Source organism: Amphiura filiformis, chromosome 3, assembly GCF_039555335.1.
Source record: "Amphiura filiformis chromosome 3, Afil_fr2py, whole genome shotgun sequence".
In the NCBI taxonomy this organism is placed as follows: Eukaryota; Metazoa; Echinodermata; class Ophiuroidea; order Amphilepidida; family Amphiuridae; genus Amphiura; species Amphiura filiformis.
The window spans coordinates 17,238,315-17,251,204 of NC_092630.1; the positions used below are offsets into that span (position 1 = coordinate 17,238,315).

At 37.4% G+C, this 12,890-nt stretch overlaps 1 protein-coding gene across 1 annotated transcript in view; it reads right to left on the minus strand.

The window, feature by feature from the left end:
• Positions 1 to 12,890, minus strand: part of LOC140147100 (hyalin-like) — a 61,911-nt gene that overhangs the window by 5,607 nt on the left and 43,414 nt on the right. The window contains exons 20-28 of the mRNA XM_072168874.1: positions 12,445 to 12,699; positions 10,827 to 11,072; positions 8,871 to 9,125; positions 7,247 to 7,492; positions 5,798 to 6,052; positions 4,903 to 5,160; positions 3,892 to 4,152; positions 2,781 to 2,870; positions 783 to 809 (exon numbers count right to left, since the gene is read on the minus strand). Of these exons, the coding sequence (XP_072024975.1) occupies positions 783 to 809; positions 2,781 to 2,870; positions 3,892 to 4,152; positions 4,903 to 5,160; positions 5,798 to 6,052; positions 7,247 to 7,492; positions 8,871 to 9,125; positions 10,827 to 11,072; positions 12,445 to 12,699 (1,893 nt within the window). The remainder of the gene's footprint in view (positions 1 to 782; positions 810 to 2,780; positions 2,871 to 3,891; positions 4,153 to 4,902; positions 5,161 to 5,797; positions 6,053 to 7,246; positions 7,493 to 8,870; positions 9,126 to 10,826; positions 11,073 to 12,444; positions 12,700 to 12,890) is intronic.

The following is a 12,890-nucleotide window of genomic DNA, read 5'->3' on the forward strand; positions in this document are numbered from 1 at the left end:
ACGCGGAAATGAAATTTAGGGTATGAAATTTGATGTTAGGAATGAAATCCCTGTTTAGGGTGTCGTATCAGCCAAGGGTTAAATCCTTGTTTAGGGTGCTTTTCAAAAGTTGATTATCGCGGATGGTGTACAGGCCACAATGGGGGTGACCCCCCCGGGCCAACGTCTAAGGGTAATGCGTAATTACATCCTATTTTAAGCAATGGGTGCATCTTGATGAGGAAATAAGATGAACAGTTTGTTAATAACCTTGCGAAATGCAAAAACTTTCCATAAGACTTATTTGATTTTAACTTGTGACCCAATTAATATGACTTGAACCAACAGGTGCTCACACGATGGAAAATGGTCAATACAAAGGCTATTCTGAACATGTATCAGTTTTGTTTTGCAAAAGATATGACACCCCGCGTATAGATATTGATTAAAATATTTGAACATATTCAGAAATAAATTTGTAATGATTTCCACATAGATGTTGGCAACCTCTTTAATCAAAATTAGCTTTTTTTTTTCAGACCGTTTCCGACGTACCAACGATTCACTTTAACTAACACATCTTAACAACCAAAGACCAGCCAAGACTAAAGAGTATCCATGGGTAATTTCAATATCATGGCACGTAAGATAACAGAGATGTGATGATGGAGGTAGAACGTTTTGAATGACCCTAGTACGTTCAAGGAAAACATGTTTAGAAGATTTAATAATTAATTTGAAATAAATTAAGAATGTACGAAATTTATCATTTCTGTCATTACAAAAACATAATGTAAACTAACCTTCAATATCACGCCTTTTTCGTCCAGCTGAAAACAGAGAAAATCAAAACACAAATATACTAGTTTTTCATTCGCCATTATATTAACACAACTATTAAGGGACAGTCACTATCATTATGATTCAAGAATGATGAGGTTACGTGTGCTTTACGCATAGATCATTCGCATACAAGCAGCATAACGTTCAAATTGGAAATGGCAGGCTAAAAGACTTCCACTTTGAGCCAAAAATGGCCTCTGAGAAATAGCCGGCTATCCAATAGCCATACCGGTAGTTCAAGAATCTTGACCTTAACTGAAATATGGAATCATGAGTTTCCATTCATTCTATGCCATAGATATAGGTACATAACTAGATGTCTGGCACCCCTTGGATTTGGATGAACTAGCTGAAGGAATGGCAGCTATATGCAAATTAGGAGATTAGTAATTGTGTCTGTGACGTCATTATTTGTCAAAAGTATTTGTGCCGAAAAATTACGAACAACATGCACGTTTCCATCTATTACTGTATTATCAAGAAGTACCATATAGGTATATTGTGTTAGTTCAATATGTTATGAAAATATTTTTCCTGACGACCCCATGTTGACGTTGACTATAAACTGAGCAATTTTTCACTCGCAAGGGTCAGTGGCATTTCTTCCCAGTTCTTGTTACAATTTCGAAAATTTAATTTTTGACCTTTTGAGGTCATTTAATTTTTACCAGTCGTTTTTGTTTTCTTAACACAGTTAGCCCTTTGAAACGTCAACCTCGACGTACGTGGTGCTAAATTTTTACCGTGGTAAATTTGTTTTGTGGTGGTGTCCTTTTTCTGATCGTGTGATTGAGCTTTGCCTGAAAACCGGAGGGGTGATGACACGACAGAGCACTAGCTTAAATGCCTTGTTCCATGCATGAGTACAAGCACACTGGGGTTAAAGAACGGTAATATGCCCTTTTCATTGGTCCTGGAGCTTCCTGGGTTGTTAAGGGGTAAAGGTGGGTGAGTGACCCGATTTACAGCACCACCTCACCCACTTTAAAGCCTTAATGTACGATCTTACAATATGAAATTGGTAAAAAACAATTTCCAATGTCCCAACATGCACCTAAATGGAATCGGCAATTTGTCTTTGTAGGTCAACAGAGCAAAGTTCGACATTTAAAAATTATGATAATATGTCCTCCCATAGAACTGCGTGTTAAATGGCCAAATTAACCAGTGGGGTTTCTTTCACTTTACCTTGCTATTTCAACCTAAACTGGACAGCAACCCTTTTTTAGTTATTACTAATATTATTTCAGCATTTTGAATAAAGAATAACAAAATCAAAATTTGACGGAAATCGTACATTAAGGCTTTAACCGATCAAAATGGCAACCTTGGCTCATATTTGTTTCATAATCGCAGTGAAAAAATTGTATGGCCTGAGATAAGTTCATTTGGATGATATCAATAAAAACGGGGTTTGTTTTAACAACCTTATAGGCTTCAATTCAAGGTATAAAACACCATTATGAAAACATGTCAGTATGACAATGATCTGTAAATATATCAAGAAATATTTAAACATTGAAGTCCATTGTAAATTGGTCATGAGGAATGTAATATATTTGTGACGTGTCATGTCAAAAGGAAACACTTTTGGGCAGGTTATCAATTTTGAGGTTTTTACATATCTTAAATATATAGATATTTTGCTCCACAACGCCGTTTTCCCCAATGAAATCGGACATTCCTAAGTAAGTTATGGTATTATAAAATTCGAAAATGAGATATCGTCCTTTAAAAATATTATTGACAATGTTGAGAGTAGGAATTACTTTGAAAAATGTCTCAAGAAATAAAAGATGCCAGTTTTATTCCAGTTTGAAAATATCAGACAATATTTTTAACATTAATAGCATTATAAATTCGCAACAAACCCAAATTGTGAAAAAATCACCATTGGGCAGATTTTTGGCTATTTCTCCATTTACGATCCTGCCCAAAAGTGTCTCCTTTGGGCTTACCTTGTTGACACAAATAGGTGGTCGTACTAAAGAAGCAAGTTTCTCCTAACATCGGACATGGATTGCTGCTGCAGGAGTGTTCATTGGTCCCTGTCACGAGATAAAAGCATCAATTTGACTGGTTAATAAATCAATGTAATTGCTCTGATCAGTAGCATATTTTCATATAATGATGTATACTCGTAAGACTAACATTTAATTCTTACGACTTCCAGGGAAAATTATTACAGTACGCATTTTGACTAAAATAAAATGTTATTATGGTCGTGCGTCTTGAACTCGCCACCAAAAAAGGTGGCGATGTTACATTTTCCCAAAGTCGACTCAAATGATGATATCTCTGCCAAGCAAGAAGTTATTGTCATGCTTGTGGTCTCATTTTATTGCTAAATAAAATGCACTTTCAACCCTGTAAAAAGAAATTCGTTAGCCTTTTTAATACTGATAATACAAACTTTTAATACTGTTAATACAAACTTTTCCATACAAAACTACCCGTTTTCATATTAAACACTGAAGTAAGTAATGCGGATGCCCTCAAAATCGAAAAGTTACGGCAAAATCTTAATTACTTATCCTACCATAGTCAAAGTATAGATTTTCTGAAGGGAAATTTGATGAGGAATCTAAATATGGACTTACTTTTTCTGTATGGGTTATGGGCAAAATGTTTCAGTCCAAAATATGTTGAATTGTAAAAAAATTCTAACATACTTTGGGACACCCTGTATTCCGAGATTACCAAACAGATTGTGGTTTCTTCCAAAGTCAGCGGGCTCCCCTATCCTCTAACCAAATGAATGTTGTTTACTTCCAGTTTATTACTGCAAGTTGGTAATAAGCAATGCATTTATTATGTAACCAATTTTGTATCCTAATCTTTTTTTATTCCACCCTGTATAACTTGAAGGTCACCCTGTATAATGAGTTGAATTGCTTATGCCTTCAGGTTTCCAAAAATATATACTTTTGCTAGTTTAGGGTTGGTAATTGTGGAGATAATCTAATTAGAAACTCAATGGAGTAAGTTGAAAATGAAGCAGATAGCACAACTTTCTAACAATACCAATATTTCAACAGATCTGGGGAAAATGTTGGAAAATGTACGTACTTAATACATACACTCGGAAAGTGCACGTTGCTTCATTTCCTTCATTTCCAAAGATGTATATGATTTCAGTGAGACCGGCTGGGAACTGAGAGCCACTATTGAGGCTATTGTGTGCCCTGACTGCTGCTCCTGAAGCGGTCGGCACATTCCAAGTAACCTGTGCCGTGTTTTGCCCAGCGCCAAGTGTTACAAATTCATCAACCTGCAACTGATTACTAGCAGCATTGCACCCTGATACAAATGGTGCATTTTGTCCAACAACTAGAAAGTAAAAAACAACAATGCTGATAAAGAAATATAAAAATACAAAACTATGGTAATAATCATAATAATAAAATTCTAATACTAACGGTAACAACAACAACAACAACAACAACAACAACAACAACAACAACGACGACCACGACGATAATAATAATAATAATAATAATAATAATAATAATAATAATAATGTTAATAATGATAAAGGCTTTTGTTAGTTTATTCAAATCATATAATTATATAAAGCTCATTGAAACGTTTTTATAAAACAACACTACATCAACCCTTTAAAAATATTTTGTCAACTCTTAAATAACATTATGTTTTGCATCCAGTTTGCAAAAATGTTTTTTTTAATGTTATTGAAACGTATTTATAACGTGACATAATATCCCAGCAAGCATAAAACGTTTTACAGAAAACGGTTTTTTGTTTGCTGGGATATCATATCTCTCTTTCGAAGTGACTTAGGGATCATCCGTGAATAATGTGTCTATGTGTGTGGGGAGGTGGTGTGGCATGCCACTCATCCCGTACAACGAGTCTTGATACCTTCCAGCATTAATCGGTACCCATTTATGCACCTGGTTGGGAAAAGATAATAGAGGTTTAGAACCTTGTCTAAGGGAGATTAAGTGCACAGCACGATAGCACCACGCAGGGGCTCGAATCCGCAACCTTCCGTACAACTAGGTCAACATGCCCCCTGAATATAATTATAACAGAAAACTAACATTGTCATCAACTTACAATTAACAGTTACAGCAAAAATACATTGAACTGAATTTCCTGACGGGTCAGTAGCTGTCACGGTAACAACGGTTGTTCCAACGTCGAAGAAACTTCCAGACGGGTTACTGTAAGACAGTTGTACATTTTGATCACTGTTGCCTGTGGCGGTGGCCGCTGGATAAGTTACAGTTGTACCACTCTGTCCTTGGAAAGTCGTGGCTACTTGATTATCTGGACATACAGGCCACGGTGCTTGAATGTCCCCTGGCGTGCCGCCTGGAAAATCAAAACACCACCGCATATTATCATACACAAATTTATATCATTCAATTATCCATTAATAAAAATTCCCTTTAAAAGGGAATACCAGCTTCAATGTAGGAGGGGTCTTGTAATTAGTTTGGGTCACCGTGAAAGGCATTTTTAGGATCACTCTTGCATCCATTATGTTTCATGTCAGTCCACCAAACTGAAACAGCAAAAAACCATTAACTCCTACAATTTTTATTATATTTTTTATTTATAACATTCGGCCGAAGCCAGGCTAAGCCCAATAGTGCTCAGAGGCTACTAAATTTAAGGGATGCCATCCGGATATGACGGGACAAGGATATGGTAAGAGGTCCATTTTAGATGCAGGAGGAAAACCGGAGCACCCGGAGAAAAACCTGCGAGGACGAGCATGGATCGGCAACCAAACTCACATGTGGGGTAAAAGCTAAAATTGTTGTCCTTTGACAAGCCTAAGACACTGTTCAATTATCTTTCAATATATTTGCAACATTTTCTGACTCGGGTACATCCCAGAGTGGCCCATCAAAACTTTTTCAAATTTCAGCCCCCTCCCCCACGTTGAAAATATTCCTAAGCCAATGTTTAGTATATGTTTAATCCTATGTTACATCTTTCTGACCTGATAAAACTGTAACTGTGAATGAACACTGTCCAATATTTCCACTTGTGTCTCTTCCGGTTACCTCTACTACGGTTTGCCCAAGACGAAAGAATGTCCCCGATGGGGTTCCGTAAATAAGTTGAACAGCTCCACCGCTGTTATCAGTTGCAGTTGCTGGTGGGTAAGTGACAACAGTACCACCTATTCCTTGTGCGACTGTGGCTTGTTGGTTTTGTGGGCATATCACCACTGGTGGAACTGTATCAAAACTACCTGTAAAATAACCAAACATAAAGTTGCACATTACGCATTGCACCTAAACAAATGTCATAAGCGTAATAAAAACCAAATCCTAAACATTTCATCACCATAAAGGTACAATATTGAATTCATTTCCTAATATTGCAGAATATGAGTTATACGATTAATTTCAGCATAATGGAGTAATATCAATTAAAACCCATGATGACCAGGGCCGATAATCGAGATGATAGTCGTCCTATAGGCGTTAACCAGTTAGGAACGTGTATTTACGTGTATTGACAACATCTGCCATACACCACAAATGCAGTTATTGAAAGAACGGATGGGGCTGTTAACGATGGTTTCTAAAATGCTTTAGAGATCTAGTCCAAAATTGTGCAGTTTTGAATCAAACTAATTACAAACATCGTATTCTAAAATTTGTTCTTCCCCGACAAAGATAAGAGCAGAAAAGAGGGATAAAAATACTTGTTTTCTAAGAATGTAGTTATAACTTCAAAGTCAGAGTGACGGTGAACTGACAAGTTGCCTGGTTTCCACACGAATCGAAAAAATCATGTTATATGTTAAAAATCGATTTGCTAACTGTGTGATGACGTTTATAATTACTGCTCATTTTGAGTGATCTGGGTGCCTTTATTAAGCTCCTTTAAGTTATGTTTGATAGCTACGTGTGGCGAGTGAATTGGTAAGCCTAAAATGGTTATTTGATCTCTCAGTCCGATGTTCATATTGTCTTACAGAGATTTTATATTTCTCCGAAGACCTTTTAATTTATCTTGTTAAAGCCATAATGTGTGATTTGCATAACAGCGAAGCCCACAATTTTTCTCGAATAATAATAATAATAATAATAATAATAATAATAATAATAATAATAATAATAATAATAATAATAAATTTAATAAATTTAATAATACAAAAAACAACTAATACGATGATGAGCATCTAATATGTGCCCTAAATTGGCTGATAAGCCGCTGATTCAGTGCTCATGTTTTTGTTTATGTTTTTGTTTCAACAATTCAATCCCAATCCCCCCCACTAGGCACGTACCTGCTACAATAAAGACTCCCAAAGAATTCGGCAAGCTCTTTAAGAGTCTCCTATTATGGATTCACTCAATTGGTGGTATTCACAAAGGAAGTTTAATGATGTTGTAAAAAGCAATATACAAATAATAATTAGAAGACTAACACGTACCACCTGTGCATGTTACCGTGAATGTGCAGAATCCGCGGTTACCGCTAGGATCGGTTCCGGTAACAGTAACTGAAGTCGGTCCGTTAGGGAAGGATGACCCGGATGGAAAACTGTATGATAATCGAACAAATCCACCGCTATTGTCGGTAGCCGTCGCTTGTGGGTAGTTGACCGTGCAAGTTCCTTGTCCCTGACCTTGCTGATCTCCTGGGCAGTTAACATTTGGTGGTGTAGTGTCCCCTCCGCCTACAAAAATTATCATTTCATTAACATAAAGTATAATATTGATTACCTAAAATTGCAGAACATGAGTTATGCGATTAATGTCAGCACAACGGAATAACATTAATTAAAACTCATGCTGTCCAGGGTAGTTATACGGGATGATAGCCGTCCTAAAGACATTAACCTGTTAGGAACGTATAGGTCGTGTGATAACATCGGCCACATAACGCTATATAAAATGCTGAAGAAATCAAAAATGAAGTCCAAAATGTTGCAGTATTGAATCAAACTAATTTCAAACATCGGATTCTAAGATTATGTTTTGGTCTTTATCAAAAAAGAGAAAATATTCTTCATTATTAGCATCTCCGTTATACTGCATCACACACAGTCATTAAAAGGGGTCATTCAACCTCGCATTGAACCTCAGGGTATTGAGCAGGTAAAATGTGCCTTAAACATAGGCCCGGCTGATAAGTTGACCGTGCAAGTTCCGTGTCACTGACCTTGCTGTTTTGCTGGGCAGTTAGCATTTGGTGGAGTAGTGTCCACTCCGACTGCATAAATTGTTGGAAAGTTACATTTTATAAACTTTATTTTATGTGTACCATCCAAGAAATGTAATATTTCTCAGGGGTAAAAGCTAAGATGGTTGTCCTTTGATAAGCCTAAGGCACTGTTCAATCATCTTTAAGGTATTCATGAGTCAATCAAACTTGCAAAGGTTATATGCATCGTGCATATTCCTTGTCTCTTGTTGACCTTGTTAATTTGCTGGGTTTTAAAGATTTGGTGGAATAGTGTCCCCTCCGTCTGCATACATTGTTGGAAAGATATGTATATCATCCCAATAAATGCAACATTTCTGTCAGTAGTAAAGCCTCCGATTGCTTTCGGTATACTTAAGACACTTGTTCCATCTGGCTAAGGAGTATGTGTTAGAATAATTACACTTGTTCAGGTTGCCATAGTTACGTACATCACAAACAATCAATAAACAGGGGCATGAGTGGCTAAAACGTGCCCTAAGTAAGGTGATTGTTAATGTTTTGTCCATTAAAATACACAGTTCACATGGTCATATACTATAAGCATTATATATGGAGTATATGATCTTTAGCATAGGCTTAGGAAGCTGGGGGGGGGGGCTTGGGGGCTCAGCCCCTCAATAATTTGATGCGGGGGCTGGAATACCTTTGCCCCCACATTAATCCTAGGTGAAGTTAAAAATGTGATAAAATAGAGAGAAAATGGGTGTTTGTGACCTACATTTTGCAAAATTTTCTAACTCAGGCACCCCCAGAGTGGCCCACCAAAACTTTTTGAAGTTTCCGCCCCCATGTTGAAAATCTTCCTAAGTCAATGTTTAATGTTTAATCCTATGTTACATCTTTCTTACCTGATGAAACTGTAACTGTGAATGAACACTGTCCAACATTTCCACTAGGGTCTCTTCCGGTTACAGCTACTACGGTTTGTCCAAGACTAAAGAATGTCCCCGATGGGTTTCCATAAGTAAGTTGAACAGCTCCACCGCTGTTATCAGTTGCAGTTGCTGGTGGGTAAGTGACAACAGTACCACCTGCTCCTTGTGCGGCTGTAGCTTGTTGGTTTTGTGGGCATATCACCACTGGTGGAACTGTATCAAAACTTCCTGTGAAATAACCAAACATAAAGTTGCACATTACGCATTGCACCTAAACAAAATAAACGTAATAAAACCAAATCCTAACCACTTCATCACCATAAAGGTACAATATTGAATTGATTTCCTAATATTGCAGAACATGAGTTATACGATTAATTTCAGTATAATGGAAATGGAAATAATATCAATTAAAACCCATGATGACCAGGGCAGTTCATCGAGATGATAGTCATCCTATAGGCGTTAACAAGTAAGGAACGTGTACTGTAGGACGTGTATTGTTGACAACATCTGCCACACAACGCAAATGCAGTTATTGAAAGAGCGGATGACTGTTAACGATGGTTTCTAAAATACTCTAGAGATCTAGTCCAAAATTGTGCAGTTTTGAATCAAACTATTTTCAAACATCGTATTCTAAAACTTGTTCTTCCCCGACAACGATAAGAGCAGAAAAGAGGGATAAAAATACTTCATTAATAGAAATATTTTCAATCACGCGCGCTGTTATATAGCGTGTATGTATGAACGTAAATTAATGCTAATTTACCGGTTGATTAATCGTCATTTTTAATTTACCGGTAAATTAACAACAGTGACTTATTTAATTTTGTTTATCCTTTGTTTGTTAGACCTCCGCACTTGTCTTGTTTAGTTGTTATGTGTGTGTGTTAATTTTTTTTGTAAGGTGGTGCAACACTTTTGCAGGCATTTGCTTTTTGTTGCATCTCCTCCATCTTGTGTTTTTAATCATTTTGGTGTTAATTAAGTATTCCTCGTAATTTTGATGGAAATAAATTGAATTGAAATTGAAATTGTTTTCTAAGAATGTAGATTGAATTAATTAAGTAGTTATAACTTCCGAATCAGAGTGACGGTGAATTGACAAGTTGCCCGGTTTCCACACGAATCGAAAAAAAACACGTTATATGTTAAAAATCGATTTGATTGCTGTGTGATGACGTTTATAATTACTGCTCATTTTGAGTGATCTGGATGCCTTTAAGCTCCTTTAAGGTTAGCCAAGGGTTTTTCATGCGCTTGATTTCAGAGGGGCGCAAGTTCATAACAGAAACAGCCATGCAGAAAATGAACAAGCGTACGGGGACGTAGGCCTACTTACGAGTATAATAGAATATCGATCCACGGTCAAGACATGAAACTTGGCTTAGCTTGTGCCCGGAGCTCGTGAGTCGGGGGGTGTCACGAGGGGCGGCAACGGGCCGGATTCCGGGGGGGGCACAAGCCGTTTTCTGCAATTTTCATAAGGATATTATAAATTGTAAAATCAATTGGAGCACATCCTCTGGTCCCCATGCCCGCCCCCATGAAGCTACGCCACCGTCTGGAAAATGTGTTAATTTTTAATTTATAGGCCTATATATATATAGCCTTGATATCTTTAATGAAATAAATCAATGCTGCTATATCCCCCTGATTACATTGTCATAGTGTACAACAATAACATCAACAACAACATCAACAAATGTGTGATTTGCTCCACAGTGTTTATTTGTTTTTTCTTTGCATAAAATCCAAAGGAATTCAATCCCAATCCCTCCGCTACAATAAAGACTCCCAAAGAATTCGGCAAGCTCTTTAAGAGTCTCCTATTATGGAATCACCCAATTGGTGGTATTCACAAAGGAAGTTTAATGGTGTTGTAAAAAGCAATATACAAATAATAATTAGAGAACTAACACGTACCACCAGTGCATGTTACAGTGAATGTGCAGAATCCGCGGTTACCGCTAGGATCGGTTCCGGTAACAGTAACTGAAGTCGGTCCGTTAGGGAAGGATGACCCGGATGGAAAACTGTATGATAATCGAACAAATCCACCGCTATTGTCGGTAGCCGTCGCTTGTGGGTAGTTGACCGTGCAAGTTCCTTGTCCCTGACCTTGATGATCTCCTGGGCAGTTAACATTTGGTGGTGTAGTGTCCCCTCCGCCTACAAACATTATCATTTCATTAACATAAAGTATAATATTGATTACCTAAAATTGCAGAACATGAGTTATGCGCTTAATGTCAGCACAACGGAATAACATCAATTAAAACTCATGCTGTCCAGGGCAGTTATACGGGATGATAGCCGTCCTAAAGACATTAACCTTAGGAACGTACAGGTCGTGTGATAACATCGGCCACATAACGCTAAATGCTGAAGAAATCAAAAATGAAGTCCAAAATGTTGCAGTATTGAATCAAACTAATTTCAAACATCTGATTCTAAGATTATGTTTTGGTCTTTATCAATAAAGAGAAAATATTCTTCATTATTAGCATCTCCGTTATACTGCATCACACACAGTCATTAAAAGGGGTCATTCAACCTCGCATTGAACCTCAGGGTATTGAGCAGGTAAAATGTGCCTTAAACATAGGCCCGGCTGATAAGTTGACCGTGCAAGTTCCGTGTCACTGACCTTGCTGTTTTGCTGGGCAGTTAACATTTGGTGGAGTAGTGTCCACTCCGACTGCATAAATTGTTGGAAAGTTACATTTTATAAACTTTATTTTATGTGTACCATCCAAGAAATGTAATATTTCTCAGGGGTAAAAACTAAGATGGTTGTCCTTTGATAAGCCTAAGGCACTGTTCAATCATCTTTAAGGTATTCATGAGTCAATCAAACTTGCAAAGGTTATATGCATCGTGCATATTCCTTGTTTCTTGTTGACCTTGTTAATTTGCTGGGTTTTAAAGATTTGGTGGAACAGTGTCCCCTCCGTCTGCATACATTGTTGGAAAGATATGTATATCATCCCAAGAAATGCAACATTTCTGTCAGTAGTAAAGCCTCCGATTGCTTTCGGTATACTTAAGACACTTGTTCCATCTGGCTAAGGAGTATGTGTTAGAATAATTACACTTGTTCAGGTTGCCATGGTTACGTACATCACAAACAATCAATAAACAGGGGCATGAGTGGCTAAAACGTGCCCTAAATAAGGTGATTGTTAATGTTTTGTCCATTAAAATACACAGTTCACATGGTCATATACTATAAGCATTATATATGGAGTATATGATCTTTAGCATAGGCTTAGGAAGCTGGGGGGGGGCTTGGGGCTCAGCCCCTCAATAATTTTGATGCGGGGGCTGGAATACCTTTGCCCCCCACATTAATCCTAGGTGAAGTTAAAAAATGTGATAAAATAGAGAGAAAATGGGTGTTTGTGACCTATATTTTGCAAAATTTTCTAACTCGGGCACCCCCCAGAGTGGCCCACCAAAACTTTTTCAAGTTTCAGCCCCCATGTTGAAAATCTTCCAAAGTCAATGTTTAATGTTTAATCCTATGTAACATCTTTCTTACCTGATGAAACTGTAACTGTGAATGAACACTGTCCAACATTTCCACTAGGGTCTCTTCCGGTTACAGCTACTACGGTTTGTCCAAGACTAAAGAATGTCCCCGATGGGTTTCCATAAGTAAGTTGAACAGCTCCACCGCTGTTATCAGTTGCAGTTGCTGGTGGGTAAGTGACAACAGTACCACCTGCTCCTTGTGCGGCTGTAGCTTGTTGGTTTTGTGGGCATATCACCACTGGTGGGACTGTATCAAAACTACCTGTAAAATAACCAAACATAAAGTTGCACATTACGCATTGCACTTAAACAAAATAAACGTAATAAAAACCAAATCCTAACCACTTCATCACCATAAAGGTACAATATTGAATTGATTTCCTAATACTGCAGAACAAGAGTTATACGATTAATTTCAGTATAATGGAAATGGAATAATATCAATTAAAACCC